We start from the raw sequence: 18,224 nt of genomic DNA, 5'->3' as shown, positions 1-18,224 counted from the left end.
ATATCTCACTGGTCATCCCCAAAGCCAACACCTCCTTTGGCCGCAATTCCTTCCAGTTCTCTGCTGCCAATGACTGGAACAAATTGCAAAAATCTCTGAAGCTGGAGACACTTATCTCCCTCACTAACTTTAAGCATCAGTTGTCAGAGCACCTTACCGATCACTGCACCTGTACACAGCCCATCTGAAATTAGCCCGCCCAACTACCTCATCCCTATATTGTTATTTATTTTGCTCATTTGTACCCCAGTATCTCTATTTGCACATCATCTCTTGCACATCTATCATTCCAGTGTTAATACTAATTGTAATTATTTTGCACTATAGCCTATTTTATTGCCTTACCTCCATAACTTGCTAAATTTGCACACACTGTATATTATATGTATTTCTGATGTATTTTTGACTTTGTTTTGTTTTACCCCATATGTAACTCTGTGTTGTTGTTTTTATCGCACTGCTTTGCTTTATCTTGGCCAGGTCGCAGTTGTAAATGAGAACTTGTTCTCAACTGGTTTACCTGGTTAAATAAAGGTGAAATAAAAAAAATAAAAAAATAAAAAATATCTAGGGCACCAGTATATCTATACTGTTGCTGGGGTTGAAAGGACATTCATCCAATGTCCCAAACTGTTTAACGCCATCAGGGCAATGGTACACTGGAGTGTCATTCTGTGTCCTTTTCAGGGTAATTTACTAGGTTTCTTCAGGACAATCATCTTTTCAGGGTACTTTTACTGTATGCTTCTAACAAGCTTTTTCCCCGTCTCGTCCATGCTGTCATAGAGGCAGTAAAAAAATATATATATAATCTTGGAGTGCTCTATCTATGGTCCTAATATTGGTCTTTGTCCATCTGCTTCTGCTAAGTTGTTCCCTTAAAAACAGCACTCTTAAATTGCTATGTTGTAGACTTTTATGACTGCACTATTGGCCTAATGCGTGGGAATTTATTATCCTAATTCTATGGTTGTACTATTACTATTTCTTAAATCTGGGTCTGGGTCTGGGTGTTCTATCTGAATACTATGTTGGTTGTTTGGCTGCTTCAGAAAACCCTTTGAAAACAACCCAATCGAATAGATGATTCTGATACAGACTGATGGGTTTGTAGCAGATCGCCTAAAACAGCAAACTAATGCAGTTATACAGTCAGACACACAGACAGACACAGGATAACTGGATGTAATTGGGGGTTATGTACAAAATGCATTGACCCTGTGGACATCGCCACCTTACTTCTCTCTGTGTGTGTGTGTGTGTGTGTGTGTGTGTGTGTCAGGGTAAGCAGCTGTTTTAAAAGGTCACCTACCATACTGTTTTAGTCACAGAGAACAAAGTCGGCAGGGAAGATGAATTGCTGTGTATTTTACTGGGAGAAGGAAATGTGTGGCAACACTGGTGGGGAATACTTCTTATCTCCAGAGATGCTTTTACGTAATAAGGCGTAAACACACCTGATGACTCATGGAACATTATGTACCATGCTGTGTTCTGTGTGTTTGCTATGGTTGAAGGATGAATCTCTGTTGAAGAGTGTGGAAGATAAACAGTTGTTTGAAAGCACATGTGTATGTGTATGTGGAGTAAACAACATGATAACTGAAAACCTGGGTTGCAGCAGACGGAATTCCATTTCAGTTGTTGTCAATTGCTAATATTCTTGCAAAAGCAGGAAGAAATATTGTTTTTTCACAACATACGACTAACAAAACATCATTTGCAGGAGGTCCTGTAAGCAAAATTGTCTTTAAAGAACAGCACAATTAAAAAACATTCCTCATCAATAAACCTGAAAAGCCCTTGCAGCTGTGCCACAGGAGTTAGCTAGTTAGACCAACAGCTATTACATAGAAGTACTTCTGTTCCTCTCCAGCGCATGCAGATCTCTGTTGGCACCGGGCATTCCGAGCACGCATTCCTCCGACCATCCCAAACATGCCCACCATGACAGGCATCCCGGGTGTGTTTATGCAAAGGTAGGAAATAACGTCAGTCACAGCGGAGGCCCTGTCACGAGCGGCTGGGTTTGGGCCTGCCTGCCATCTCTGCCACAGCACGCCTTCACTTAAACACTCTCATAAAAGTCTGCCTGGCTAAAGATAGACACAGGCAGTCAAAAGGACAGCCATAAATCAGATGGCCTTAGGGCCTTGCTGCTGCTGGGAAGGACCCGTAGATGTGGGAGAGAGTGTTCCTCTGATCCCCAACCTCTGCTAAGCTGAACCCGTCTCTTTAACCTGTCTGTAGTGCATTAGAGAGTTAAAACCCAGGCGCTTAAGTGTACCTCCATTCTACTGCTCAACAGAGGTCATAACTCTGCTTTAATGTTCCTCTGTCTCCAGTGAACTGATGTCATCTCGGACTGCTCGTTCCACAGGGACATTACGGGTGACCTATATTTATGTGTGTTGAGTTATATAGGCTAGTTCCATGACGAAGACAATGTCTGTCAAAATGTTGTGTTTGCACTTTGAAATGTTGAAGTGTGGATGTACTGTGTGAAAGTAAACACTGTATTCTAGTAATGCTCCTCCTTCCTCCTTCCCGTCCAGGCTGTGAAGTTGATCTCAGCTACCCCGTGCCCACAGGGGCTCCACATTCCTGGGTCAGCTGGACACTCAGCAGGCCACTACCCAGGGTTAACTATTTCCCTTCAGCATTTACTACCACCTCTAACTGGTAGCAGTTATAAACATGACTGAAAATACAAAAGGGAACATTTCATAGTTAATTGAAAAGTATTCAATGTTTGGAGAGAGAGGGGTAAGACTGTGAGACAGACTATTAAAAATACCATGAGAGAGGATGTGATATAGACAGGGGGAAGGGAGGGAGAAAAGAAAGAGGGAGATTCCTTGGAGTTGCTTGGGCAACGTATTGCATTATACACTCACACTGAATTTGTCCAGAATGGCACTTGTGATGCCTTGAAAGGTCAGAGAAGGGATGTCTGACTGTAGTCATGTGTAATACAGTATGTGGAATACTAGCACAAAGGAATGTTATATGGATTCAGACGTTTCACCAAGAGGCCCCGGTTTATTGCAAAGCCTCTAAGCATTGGCTTAATGGACCTGGTAGCTTCATGATCATAAACAGTTATGGGCTCCTACATCTATTTAAAGGAATTTCTATCCTTCTTGTGCGTAGTTTCTACTGGCATGACCTCACTAGTCCACGGCTATGTCACAAGCGTTTTATTATTATTCCAGGGCCTACATACATATAGTACGTACAGTATGAGACAGACGTGTCAACTCTAGCTGACTGTGATTGATCCATACAGAAGAGCAGCCAGCTACAGCTACTATGATGAGTTGAGTTAAAGAGCATGTCATGTGACACTCTGACAAACATGCTCTGACAAGCGTTGCTAAAGACCAGACAGACATTCTGACATCTGCTCAGACACTGTCAGAAACATGTCCCATTTCTACCCTACCCCAACTAAAATAAACCTGCTAAAAGCCAGAGATGAAAACAGTTTATTTCTGGGTAAAGGATGATGTATAGAAGTCACTTTCCTTGGCACAATAAGATTGTGTAGGATAGAAGGATATTTAGTTTCGCTAATGCTGAGAACCTGCAATGTAAAAGTGGCTCTACTGTAGAGCCTACTAACTCTAACACTTGTAGTCTACTGTAATATTTGGTGTTCAAGTTGTCCTTGAAGTGGTCATAATACCTACATAACACAATCTAACCACTAAACTAAATGGCTATCCAGCTAGTACTACAGGGGGGACACTTACCTCAGATCTCCTTAGTAGTAACTCCACTACTGTATTGTTATATACAGTGAGGGAAAAAAGTATTTGATCCCCTGCTGATTTTGTATGTTTGCCCACTGACAAAGACATGATCAGTCTATAATTTTAATGGTAGGTTTATTTGAACAGTGAGAGACAGAATAACAACAACAAATCCAGAAAAACGCATGTAAAAAAAAATCTAAATTGATTAGCATTTTAATGAGGGAAATAAGTATTTGACCCCTCTGCAAAACATGACTTAGTACTTGGTGGCAAAACCCTTGTTGGCCACCAGGTTTGCATACATCTCAGGAGGGATTTTGTCCCACTCCTCTTTGCTGATCTTCTCCAAGTCATTAAGGTTTCGATGCTGACGTTTGGCAACTCGAACCTTCAGCTCCCTCCACAGATTTTATATGGGATTAAGGTCTGGAGACTGGCTAGGCCACTCCAGGACATTAATGTGCTTCTTCTTGAGCCACTCCTTTGTTGCCTTGGCCGTGTGTTTTGGGTCATTGTCATGCTGGAATACCCATCCACGACCCATTTTCAATGCCATGGCTGAGGGAAGGAGGTTCTCACCCACGATTTGACGGTACATGGCCCCATCCATCATCCCTTTGATGCGGTGAAGTTGTCCTGTCCCCTTAGCAGAAAAACACCGCCAAAGCATAATGTTTCCACCTCCATGTTTGACGGTGGGGATAGTGTTCTTGGGGTCATAGGCAGCATTCCCTTCCTCCAAATACGGCGAGTTGAGTTGATGCCAAAGAGCTCGATTTTGGTCTCATCTGACCACAACACTTTCACCCAGTTCTCCTCTGAATCATTCAGATGTTCATTGGCAAACTTCAGACGGGCCTTTCTTGAGCAGGGGGACCTTGCTGGCGCTGCAGGATTTCAGTCCTTCACGGCGTAGTGTGCTACCAATTGTTTTCTTGGTGACTATGGTCCCAGCTGCCTTGAGATCATTGACAAGATCCTCCCATGTAGTTCTGGGCTGATTCCTCACCGTTCTCATGATCATTGCAACTCCACGAGGTGAGATCTTGCATGGAGCCCCAGGCCGAGGAAGATTGACAGTTCTTTTGTGTTTCTTCCATTTGTGAATAATCGCACCAACTGTTGTCACCTTCTCACCAAGCTGCTTGGCGATGGTCTTGTAGCGCATTCCAGCCTTGTGAAAGTCTACAATCTTGTCCCTGACATCCTTGGAGAGCTCTTTGGTCTTTTTATAAAAAATAAATAAATAAATAAATATATTTTTTGGGGGTAGATCAGCTTTAATATTGTAGATAGATTGTAACTTCCATCAATGTTGTGGGTTCTCACTAACTGTAAGTCGCTCTGGATAAGAGCATCTGCTAAATGACTAAAATATGTAAAATATGTATATACACATACATATACATATATACACATACATATCCTTTAAAAATATATATATTTCCCTTTATTACTTTCCAACCCCACCATCCCCTCCCTAATTGGAGAAAACTAGTGAACAACCATGCTTAGGCCTCTACTTCATGCTTATACATACTATATAAATTTTATGGACACAGTCAATAATTATATTTTGTTTGTTTTTACTCCTGAACTTCCTCCGATCATTTTCATGATGTCCATCTGGTATGCTTCTATATGCTATATATCTTTCTAACTGTCGTCTTTCACAAAAGCTCACAATATATAACCTATATACTTATTATGGACAGAGCATTTCTTACATTAGTTATCTTGTTGTTATTAGTTGTTGTTATTAGTTCCATCCTTCAGCTCCATTCAACACCTCCCATCTTTGGTCTTGGCCATGGTGGAGAGTTTGGAATCTGATTGATTGATTGCTTCTGTGGACAGGTGTCTTTTATACAGGTAACAAACTGAGATTAGGAGCACTCCCTTTAAGAGTGTGCTCCTAATCTCAGCTCGTTACCTGTATAAAAGACACCTGGGAGCCAGAAATCTTTCTGATTGAGAGGGGGTCAAATACTTATTTCCCTCATTAAAATGCAAATCAATTTATAACATTTTGGACATGCATTTTTCTGGATTATTTTGTTGTTATTCTGTCTCTCACTGTTCAAATAAACCTACCATAAAAATTATAGACTGATCATTTCTTTGTCAGTGGGCAAACGTACAAAATCTGCAGGGGATCAAATACTTTTTTCCCTCACTGTAAGCTATTTTGACAGGCGGCATGAAACCAAATAATCTCCCTAGTGAAAGTATAGTGGACTTGTCAGATCAGTGAACTTTAACTTTAAGCTCTGTCAGACCCTGGTGCCTGTGATGATCATTCGGAGACCATCATGGTCTCGTGATTTAACCCCTAGTTGGCTCCACAATCTTTAGATCGCAGCTCCCTGAGGGTCACCCACACCGATGCACCGCCACTGATGATCACGTGGAGAAGACAGCACCTTCATTGGCTAAATTCCATGTGAGAGACCTAAGCGCATTGATACATTCTACTGTATCTTAGTCTCAGCCAAAGGGACATTGAAACTGAAAGACTTGCTTTGAGATGCCCTCTAACATCTTGAAAGTGTTATTTTTGAATTTGTCTATTTTCTAAACAATTCAGTGTCAAAAACAATGTAACACATTTTGACTCCTGTGAAACCTTTATTTAGCTTTTCATGATATTAAGCATTTCTATTCATTGTAGCATGTAGCAAATTAGGACACTAGCACATAACAGCACAGCACATTTCAACAGCATCTATTGAGCCCTGGACAATGGCCATCAAAATAAATATTGATGAGTGAATACAATCATACTCATGTTCACCAAAACCACTCATAAACGGTGCTAACAATAATGGCTGAACTAGACAGAGAAAGAAAGGGAGTGAGATATGGTGTATTGCAACTGTCCAAAGGGTTTTGGTTCCTTTCCTCTGTCCCTTTACTTCATGCACACAGATATTATATTAGAGTGGTCAAATAAAGTTCCACCATTGGCTACTGTGCTGACATTGCTTCCCGTCTCCAGATCAGTGCAGACGGAGAGAAGGAGACCAGGACAGGACCCACTCAAGACTCTAGACCAGGGATGGGCAACTGGCAGCCCTTTTGTTGGCCTGTGGATCAATTTCTCAAAAAATGTAAATATATACACAACCGGTCAAACATTTTAGAACACCTACTCATTCAAGGGTCTTCCTTTCTTTTTACTATTTTCTACACTGTAGAATAATATTGAAGACATCAAAACTATGAAATAACACACATGGAATCATGCAGTAACCAAAAAATGTTAAACAAATCAAAATATATTTTAGATTTTTCTAAGTAACCACCCTTTGCCTTGATGACAGCTTTGCACACTCTTGGCATTCTCTCAACCAGCTTCACCTGGAATGCTTTTCCAACATTCTTGATGGAGTTCCCACATATGCTGAGCACTTGTTGGCTGCTTTTCCTTCACTCTGCGGTCCAACTCATCCCAAACCATCTCAATTGGGTTGAGGTTGGGTGATTGTGGATGCCAGGTCATCTGATGCAGCACTCCATCACTCTCCTTGGTCAAATAGCCCTTACACAGCCTGGAGGTGTGTTCGGGGTCATTGTCCTGTTGAAAAACAAATGATAGTCCCACTAAGCGCAAACCAGATGGAATGGCATATCGCTGCATAATGCTGTGGTAGCCATGCTGGCTAAGTGTGCCTTGAATTCTAAATAAATCACAGACAGTGTCACCAGCAAAGCACCCCCACACCATCACACCTCCTCCTCCATGCTTCACGGTGGGAACCACACATGCAGAGATCATCCGTTCACCTACTCTGCGTCTAACAAAGACACGGCGGTTGGAACCAAAAATCTCAAATTTGGACTCATCAGACCAAAGGACAGATTTCCACCAGTCTAATGTCCATTGCTCATGTTTCATGGCCCAAGCAAGTCTCTTCTTATTATTGGTGTCCTTTAGTAGTGGTTTCTTTGCAGCAATTCGACTATGAAGGGTCGATTCATGCAGTCTCCTCTGAACAGTTGATGTTGAGATGTGTCTGTTACTTGAATTCTGTGAAGCATTTATTTGGGCTGCAATCTGAGGTGCAGTTAATTGCCCATTTCTGAGGCTGGTAACTCTAATGAACTTATCCTCTGCAGCTGAGGTAACTCTGGGTCTTCCTTTCCTATGGCGGTCCTCATGAGAGCCAGTTTCATCATAGCGCTTGATGTTTTTTGCGACTGCACTTGAAGAAACGTTCAAAGTTCTTGACATTTTTCTGTATTGACTGACCTTCATTTCTTAAAGTAATGATGGACTGTTGTTTCTCTTTGCTTATTTGAGCTGTTCTTGCCATAATATGGACTTGGTCTTTTACCAAATAGGACTATCTTCTGTATACCCCCCCTACCTTCTCACAACACAACTGATTGGCTCAAACGCATTAAGAAGGAAAGAAATTCCACAAATCAACTTTTAACAAGGCACACCTGTTAATTGAAATGCATTCCAGGTGACTACCTCATGAAGCTGATTGAGAGAATGCCAAGAGTGTGCAAAGCTGTCATCAAGGCAAAGGTTGGCTACTTTGAAGAATCTCAAATATAAAATATATTTAGATTTGTTTAACTCTTTTTGGTTACTACATGATTCCATATGTGTTATTTCATAGTTTTGATGTCTTCACTATTATTCTACAATGTAGAAAATAGTTAAAATAAAGAAAAACCCTGGAATTAGTAGGTGTGTCCAAGACTGGTACTGTATATATTTTTATTTTATTTTTGGAACTCAGTCCCATAGGGCAGTGCACAATTGGCCAAGCGTCTTCCGGTTAGGGGAGGGTTAGGGGAGGGTTTGGCCGAGGGGGCTTTACTTGGCTCATCGCACTCTAGCGACTCCTTGTGGCAGGCCAGGCGCCTGCAGGCTGACTTCGGTAGTCAGTTGAACGGTGTTTCCTCCGACGCATTGGTGCGGCTGGCGTCCGGGTTAAGCGGGCGGGTGTTAAAAATTGTGGTTTGCCGGGTCATGTTTCGGAGGACGCATGACTTGACCTTTGCCTCTCCCGAGCCCGTTGGGGAGTTGCAGCGATGAGACCAGATCGCAATTGGATATCACGAAATTGGGGAGAAAAGGGGGAAAAAAATAAATAAATAAAAGTAGAATACACAAGGTGCAATTTCAATGTTTGGTTGTGCATCAGCAGTTTTTCTCTTGTCAGTCAATAACCAGGTTTCCATCCAACCTTTTTAAGCAAGTAAAGTAGGCCCTACCTGTAGGATAAAAAGGTCATGACAGGTCTGATGGAAACAGGAAAGTTTTCCGTAAACTTTCAAAATGTCGACAAAACAAAATACGCTAGACATGGTGTGATCTTTTTCTGTCGGTAAAATGAAATATGCGAGAAATGTCAGTGGAAACACTTTTATGCGCAAATATATATTATTCTGGTGACATGATCATTGATGATTGGCTGCCATTTGACAAATACAAATAATCTTCCTCTTTTGTCCATAATAATCTCATAATATAGGCTATACGTGCGCTCTAGTCAACAGCGCACAAATACAGCAGCCCTGCGTGCTGTGTCACACTCGCTATATGATGCACCTTTTTTTTTAGAGAAAATCATCAGCAGAGTTGAAAATGCATTGGAAACGCATTTAACTTGTATTTTTTTCGTTGGTACATGGGAATTTAACCGCAAAAGGTATTTTTATGTGCACTACGTTATCAAGCACAGCCTTTTATCTGCAACAAGTCAATTTGATGGAAACACATCTCTGGTGGGAAAATGCTATTGTTCTTATGCAGATTTTAGAATATTTGCATGAAAATCTGTCTCCAATTGGATGGAAACCTAGCTACTGACAGTCACTCAATTAGCCCATGTCAGTGAAAACATTTTTAGATTGGTAAATTAGTCTAGCGGCCAGCTATCTAACAATGGTCAAATTATTGACCGGGTCCCCCATTGATCATCAGATATCATATTAAAAACTGCCTAACATTTGTCTCCACCCTATGTTTTTTTATTTTTTATTATTGCACGAAATTGTCTGTAAAACTGCTCATTGTTTTCTACCTGCCCCATGCCAAAATGTGTAGAATTGCAGAAAACTTGCTGTGAAACTTCAACATTTTCTCTACACCCCATGGAAAAATGTGTAGAATTGCAGGAAATTAACTCTAAAACTTAAATGTTTTCTCTTCACTGTGTGATGGAAATGTGTATGTTTGTGCTTTTCTAATATCCCATTTCTGTGTTCTGTTTGTGCTTTTCTATAAACCAGTTTCTGTGTTCATAAAAGTGACTGATTGAACGAATCCTCACTATCAGTATCTGCAATTTGGCAGTACGCCCAGGACCTTGTTTAGAGAAAGGGATATCTCAGTTTCAAGGTCTCAGCTTAGAGAGAAGAAGCCTCATCAGGTATTGGTCTGTCACATGCATGACCCAGTATTGGTCGTCACATGAATGAAGTAAACATTAATTAGGAATGATGAAAAAGCTAAGTCATGCTAATATAACTTGTCAGTATATAAGGGAACTGACGGGCCTGCCCCGTTAGAGCTCCTGACAGACATTCACTATGGTGCATCAAGTTTGTTGGATCCTCTCCAGCGCGCTGACAATAAACAATGATTGATTTAAGATTGACTTTGAGTGTCCCTGTGTAAGAAAATCCAAGACAGTTGTCAAGAAGGCCGCTAAAATGTTTTGCTCGCAAGATGTGTGTGGCCCACCCACATCAAAGTTGCCTATCCCTGCTCTAGAACAGGGTCTTCAATCAGCTGTCTAGTGCTAGCGCAAAAAAAAAAAACGTGCACCCAGGTGGGACCCCAGGACCGAGTTTGGGAAACCCTGCTCTAGACTATCGAGACACACTTAGAGGAATAAGGATACAGAGTGCAGATGGTCACTAAAGTAGCCCCATGGAAGTTTAGACCCACAAATCTTATTTTCCCATGATACCTTCTTTCCAGTCATCCATTAATAGGTTTCTCTCTCCATTAGTGATCCAAGAATGTGGTCCCAGACTAAGTTTGGTATTATGGCTTGAGAATGCACCACTACTTGGAATATAATGTCTTTGTGAACTCCTCCAGCAGAGTGTTGTTTGCCTTGGCAGCATCTTGATGAAAGGAAGGGCAGATCTGACAGCACAGTGTAATGGCTTCATATAGGTTGTTTTTAGTATTGGTTTATTCTGGCCATGTTAGTATCAGACAGTTTTAGGGTCAGGTTATGTAATTGTACACACAAGTAGTTAGTTTGACACCTGTTGATCATGCTGTGATTGTAGCATTGTGTAACAGATCACTTTTAAGTAATCTTTGTATCATTCAAGATGATTTGCAAATATGGGTGTACACAGCATAGCTTTTGAGATGGTAAAAGTTGTGTATGCATCCAACCCATTATTCAATTACCATATACACTATACGTGTAGAATTACTGTATATTTTGGTAGATGACATGACAACTGTGGACAGTAGAGTGGCCAGATTGGAGGACAGACTGGCCCAAAGTGCACTATGCCAGAAAATACACAATGTCTTTATGGACAGTTTCTCTTAATATTTCAGGTCTTGCAATTTCAGGTTTCACAATCTCTCCAGACTGCCAGCAAATACTTGAGTGAGCCGAGGACCCAGCACTTGAGATAAATATAATCTGCTGCTTATTTAATTCAGCGAATTACACTTTAGAGTTCTCCAGTTTTTCACTGGCCATTAGAACTACACTGGAGGTTATGAAAACTCAACCATCACCTAGAATTTACAACCAATTTATTTCACTCAGATGGGCATATACATCATACAGTCAGGGTTATTTTATATTCACCCCAAAGAACAAGGTTGTTCAGCAATAAGGTTTACATCTCATCCCCAAACAAATCCATACCATCTGTTCTTAAGACCACACCCATTATTCATAGAAATGTACACAATCATTGAAGAGGAAAGCCCATAGGTTGTGGAGGTACCGAATGTTGAAAAGTTATCTGAATATTTGTGCAATAGCACCCCCTTCAGTGCATTGCAACATTTTCACACAAGGACTGTTACGCCCCAATCTTTGTCCGGCTGGGACATAAGACCACAACAATCTTCTTCTACTGGGGTCCGTCTTTGGACACAGCTTCCAATAATGGACAGAGGACACTGCTAAAATACTGAATAATAAACTGTTTTATTTGAAAACCTCCCAGATATAATCCTCTTGCATGCATCTCTTGTATGATTGTATGCATGGTGTACAGAGATGAGATAGTCATTCAAAAATCATGTTAAACACTATTATTGCACACAGTGAGTCCATGCAACTTATGTGACTTGTTAAGCACATTTTTACTCCTGAACTTATTTAGCCTTGCCATAACAAAGGGGTTGAATACTTATTGACTAACTTTTTAATTAATTTCTAAAAACATAATTCCACTTTTACATTATGGGGTATTGTGTGTAGGCCGGTGACACAACATCTCAATTTACACCATTTCAAATTCAGCCTGTAACACAACAACATCTGGATAAAAAAAATCAAGGGGTGTGAATTATTTCTGAAGGCACTGTAGATGGCTTTAGAGTGGTTTACATCAATACCTACATAGAGATATCTGATCTTCACAATCATATTCCTAAACTTTCCTGACAATGCTTAAGCTGTCAATGAGAGACCAGCATTGTATGTCTATATGTCACATGGGTACATGCTAAACTCATTAACGTTGATGTACTTTTAATATAGCCATAAACAGATGGTCTTATACCCCTTCAACTAAGGTGTCACAAACTTTTTTTGGAGGACAAACAACCCCCGCTGCCTCCTCAAGCTAACAGGCAAAATTACTTTTGATTTCAAGACATTAATTATTAGAACAAATAGCATATCAATTCAGCATTGAAATGATGTCGTCATTATCTATTTAGTACTGCTACTCTTTGGGACACCAGAGGAAAACACCATGGCATAAAATGTACAACACTGATTAGAGGCTAGAACTCTTTTCAAAGAATAACTACAACTGAGGTCCATGATATTAACCTGTCCAGTTTCGGCATTCAGCTCCATTTAACTGGGCCATGTTGCATGTTTTTTTAATAACAGAAAGTGCAATGTTATTACCAGCTCAGTCTCTCCAGTCAGACAGCTGAACCGAGGTCATTTCGTAACCTGTTTCCAGCCCTACTACAGAGAAAACATGTTGTGCTGTTGGAATGGTAACACAAATCATTTTAATGCACATGTGTATCCAGGACCAACAGAGAACATTTTCACATTCATGGTAATCAGTACGTTGTCTGTTGTGTGGATTTGGCTGTACATTACATCCACAGTATTGTGCATTTGGCCCTCTCGCCCACTTGATAACTCCATTATCTTTGTACAATTGGCCAGTTTCTTTAGTAGGTAGTTGTGACTAAATAATTTTTGGTTTTGCACAAACTTGCCAGCCAATGTAATTCAGGACAGTACTAATATATGATCATAACTGCCAACATCCCCATTCAACCTCAAGTTAACCTCAAATTGTACTCTCAGAAACTTTGCCTCAAACAAGTCAACATTAAAAAGCCCTATACATTTACCAAAGTTCAGAGATGGCATACCGCCACTAAACCGCATTAAGATCAACATGTAGGTAGATAAGAGACGATAAATAATCCCAATAATTTGTATCTTTATCAGTAAGATATTATGCATACTGGAAAACACTCGTCTATTGGCCAAGTCTACCCCAGCCAGCAAGATGCATTGTGTGGGTCTGTATGGAGAACACCATTTGACAGGAGAGGGGCTCAGTATCTCTTACAAAGATTTGTAGGTGTACTGCACAACTCCAGTCCGGTCCTTGAGGGCCAGAGGGTTTTGATCATTCTGTCAATGAGCTTTAAAGTGTTAAGCTTTAAAGTGACATGTTACAAAGGACTGAAAACCTGTGACTGCAGTTACGCACGGCACCACTGTCTTGCAGGGACATGGTTGGAATAGGATTGGAACATGGTTAGAACACGGTCAAGACTGGCTAAGGATCAGGAAGTAATTAGGACATTACCAAACAACTTAACGGTCCTTTGTTAACTGCTATAACAGCACTGACCGGCTGTGGAAAAACGTATTACATATAAAAACATAAATAAATAGACAGGACATTTCACTCGTCTCACAGTTTTTTGTTTTGACAAGATCAATTATCATATAAGGCTGGCATTATTATTCTTACATTCATGCAAAGAAGACGTGAACGATCATTAGGAATCGCCTCATGGCACCTTGTGGACAGCCAGACTGACACGCAAGAGGCAGAGGAACACAGTACAATCAAGCTAAGGAAGGCACTGGAAAAAATATAAATTCCACAGATGATTCAGCTTTTAGTGTTCCATCTTGAAAAAGGTACAAATCTAAAAAATCTTTTTTTGGCCATCACTCGTTTTGAAGTTATTGAAATTGTCAGAAAAGTCCCCAAGAAATTGCACCATTTTAAAGTTTTATTTGACAAAAAAGTAATTTGTTAAAAAAGAAATAATGTTTTTCATTTAAAACTCTCCAAGACAGCGTATGGCATTTTGGTGATCAAATAAACATTTCAGTGACATGATTTGCACTTGGTAGACCTTATTGGACCAGAATTGCAAAAACATTTATTTGCAGAGAAAAAAAAAGTCTAAACTACTTGTTACAGCCATGGTCAAACAGAACAAAAATAATTTCAATATAATATTGAAATATTAGCCAGACCTGCTGCAGACAAAGCAGCAATTGCAAAGTGTCCCAAGAAAAAAATTGATGATCAACTTTTCCAAAATAAAATGATTTAGAGAGCTAAAGTAAGACTAGGGTCACAGTCCTAACCAGTTGGACTGTGGTTTGACTGATATGAGCCCTACAGGTGAATGGAACAGCACTGGCTTGGTGACATGATGCGACGCCATCTTTTCTTTCAGAAGATCACAACTTCAGGAAATCTCTTGGTCTCTCCCACCCCTGTCACTTGACCTGGGTCACTGGGTGTCCAGTCTGCTGTACTTCATCCACCGGCTCCAGGAAGACGATCGCCATGATGACCACGGCAGCTGATAATTCCGAGGGACAATACCCTTGACGTTCTCCTCAAAGTACTGAAACTGTCGATACCACCAGACTCTGGAGAACAGGTTGCTCTGGGATGTCTCTTTCAGCGCCTGAATGATAACAAAACAGATAAAATAAATAAATGGAACTTCACAGAATAAGCTACATCAACATCAGATAAATAAAAATAAAAATATGTACACTACCAGTCAAAAATTTGGACACACCTACTCATTCAAGGGTTTTTCTTTATTTTTTACTATTTTTTACATTGTAGGATAATAGTGAATACATCAAGAGTGTGAAAAGCTGTCTTCAAGGCAAAGGGTGGCTATTTGAAGAATCTCAAATATAAAATATATTTTGATTTGTTTAACACTTCTTTGGTTACTACATGATTCCATATGTGTTATTTCATAGTTTTGATGTCTTCACTATTATTCTACAATGTAGAAAATAGTAAAAAATAAAGAAAAACCCTTGAATGAGTAGGCGTGTCCAAACTGTCGACTGGTACTGTATGTGTTAGCCCCCCACCTGCTGGTTGGCCAGGGTGTGGTACCACCAGAAGAGGCATGTTGTGAGATTGTAGGCCACCACCACATCCACAGTGTAGTGGTCATGGGCCTGCAGGATGCAGAAGATGCCCACTGCACTCAGAGTCCAGCAAAACCAGTGGTACCACCAAAACCTCTTAGGGGAATCCTACAACAGAGAGAAACAGTGAAGGTTTAATGGAATATAAGGAGATACATTTTTTACAACATTCTTAATCATTTAGCAGACACTCTTATCCAGAGCGACTTGCAGTTAATGAGTGCATACATTATTTTTTCATACTGGCTCCCCATGGGAATCGAACCCACAACCCTGGTGTTGCAAACGCCATGCTCTACCAACTGAGCTACATCCCTACCGGCCATTCCCTCCCCTACCCTGGACAACGCTTGGGCCGATGGTGCACCGCCCCATGGGCCTCCCAGGCATTGGCCGGCTAAGACAGAGCCATGGTTTTGTTTCAATAATCAACAATGAAATGCATTTACATAATACTGTGTAGTCTTTCAAACCAGACTTTTACAACCATCCACTAGACGTCACTGCAGCATAAACCACATGGCTAATGTCACAACAGTACAGTTGAACTACATGTTTACACAGAAATGTACACAAGAAATCGGCTAATCTCACTATTTATTGAGCAAGTTGTTTCTGCAATTCTAAAACCTTTGTACTGAGCAGTGGAAAACAGCTAACTGGTAATCTCAGATTGTGAAAGAGAGGAGAACAGAGAAAAGGTGAAAGAATTGACAGGGAGTGAAGCTTATAGTAATAGAGTAAAGTGATAGGATAGCGTCAGCATGATGATAAAGCTGTAGCCTTCTTTTACCCTTTGATAAAGAGATAGGTTAGCGTAAGCATGGCCGTGTGTATGTAATACTTACACTCTTTGATAAAGAGATAGTTAGCGTTAGAATGACTATGTGGCCGTTATACAGGTAGTCTCCACACATGGTGTGGGAGTCAGTGATTGACAAGCCTCCGCCGGCAATCAGTTTCATGATCCTCCTCATCGGAGCCTCCCAGTCCCAGTTCCCAAACAACCTCTTCAGATAGAGGTTTAGAACAGGAAACCAGGCCCAGGGCATGACAGTACACAGAAAGGCCTTCATCTGTTGCTGGGAGGGAAAGAGAGGAGGCGGGGAAGAGAGGAGGAGGGGAGGAGAGGTGGAGGCCTGAAGGAGGGAACAGTACACATCTCTCCCACTGGCCTTGGGCAACAGAGGGAGTGGGAACATTTGTATACACTGAACTCCCACCCACCACTTTGTTCTGTGGTGGGGGGGGCTACCATTTTGACTTCCATTCCTCGATATTTCAAAAGAGAAGTATAGTATTGAGATGAGTCACATTTAAACCACACATGCTACATCTGTATAACCTTACCCCTTCTTCCTCTGGGTCTTTGGTCACAGGGTTAGAATGCGAGAAGCTAAAATAGAAACAGGAAACTCGTGCCTACCCTGATGAGCACTCAAGCGGTTTCAAAATAGCTCTTTTAAAATGATACACGCATGCAACAGAATAATTTTTATATTTTTCATGTGATCAATATATCGTGAAGAGGACTAGGGGGCGTTAACTTGAAAATAAGGACTAGATCACTTTCTGATGAGTTTGTCCTTAAGGGGGTTTTGTTGTTAAGATACAACTGTAATGTTTATATGCAACAATAGCCCAGAAAGTCAGATCACTGCTATAATAGCAATGACACATCAATTATGGAAATAGATGTGGGCACTGGTAGGTCACAGTGTGTTAGCAACTTGCAGCATATTGTGGCTTGGATTTGGAAGGATACAAACCTTTGGAGAGCATTGGAAGTGCATCCCTGGAACAGGCAGAGTGGTGATGTACATGGTGACACACCTGTACAGGTAGAGGGTGCCCACAATGAAGAAGAACCGATGGATGTTTATTGATCTGGAAACAGAGATACGGGGTAGGAGTGTGAACATTTAAACGTTTAAACTAAATTGGGATCGTTAACTTTAACAAAATTCCCTAACAGAAAAATTGTTTTTTCCCCACAAAATGTAAATCACAGCAGGCTCGCCTGCTCTTTCTCTTCGTTAATGATACTAGTGTTTTCAGTCTTCGGTATGTTGCATGTAGAATATCCTAGCCTATTCATTGATGATATGCCCTGCTTTACTGAAATTGCAAAACACAGCATTCCATTGCGAGATACAGCTTTTGATTGCCGATAGATAGGCCTAGTGTACGGTTCTCCATCTGCCTGGTGGCCGACCTGGCTATACTGTACCCCTCCCCTCTCTCTCCATCCCTCGCTAGCTCGCTATGAAAGATGCAAGTGTTTGTATTTTCAGAAGTACGGCAACTAATCAGACTCCTCCATTCCAAAAATACTGAATCTTAGAAGGAGTCGATTCCTAGAGGAAGATGTATTTTCTTTCTACTAAATGCCTTGGTAAGTCACAGTATTTAACAAACTTTAAAGTACTTTTTTGGGAGAAAGCGGGCAGCTCGAGATTATTTGATTGACAGTTCTGGTCGCCTAGTTATGGACGTTAGTTCCGCTTCAGAAGCACCATTACTTTACAGATAAGTAAAATGCCAGTTCTGTGGCACTTTGAAACTCCAGAGAAGGTTTTTGTCGGCATTTAAAAAGCCATAATGTCCCTTAGACAAACAAACATGCCGTAGCAGAGGCGCTTTCAAGGGTAAATGACAGTGGTAGATATAGAGTTGAAGTCGGAAGTTTACATACACTTTGGTTGGAGTCATTAAAACTCGTTTTTTCAACCACTCCACAAATTTCTGTTAAACAAAATATAGTTTCGGCAAATCGGTTATGACATCTACTTTGTGCATGACACAATAATTTTTCCAACAATTGTTT

General features: G+C 40.8%; 1 protein-coding gene across 1 annotated transcript; it reads right to left on the bottom strand.

The window, feature by feature from the left end:
- Positions 1-14,203: 14,203 nt before the first annotated feature.
- LOC311133199 (phosphatidylcholine:ceramide cholinephosphotransferase 1-like) lies at positions 14,204-17,542 on the bottom strand (the record flags this gene model as incomplete). Its single annotated transcript, XM_084166662.1, has 5 exons — positions 14,204-14,910; positions 15,338-15,505; positions 16,246-16,479; positions 17,167-17,284; positions 17,517-17,542. 5 exons carry the CDS (start codon positions 17,540-17,542, stop codon positions 14,731-14,733), a joined length of 726 nt encoding a protein of 241 aa, XP_084022788.1. The 3' UTR covers positions 14,204-14,730.
- Positions 17,543-18,224: the final 682 nt, after the last annotated feature.

This window comes from Coregonus lavaretus, assembly GCF_964263955.1.
Source record: "Coregonus lavaretus genome assembly, chromosome: 1".
Classification (NCBI taxonomy): Eukaryota; Metazoa; Chordata; class Actinopteri; order Salmoniformes; family Salmonidae; genus Coregonus; species Coregonus lavaretus.
This window is presented reverse-complemented; position numbering and strand designations above follow the sequence as displayed.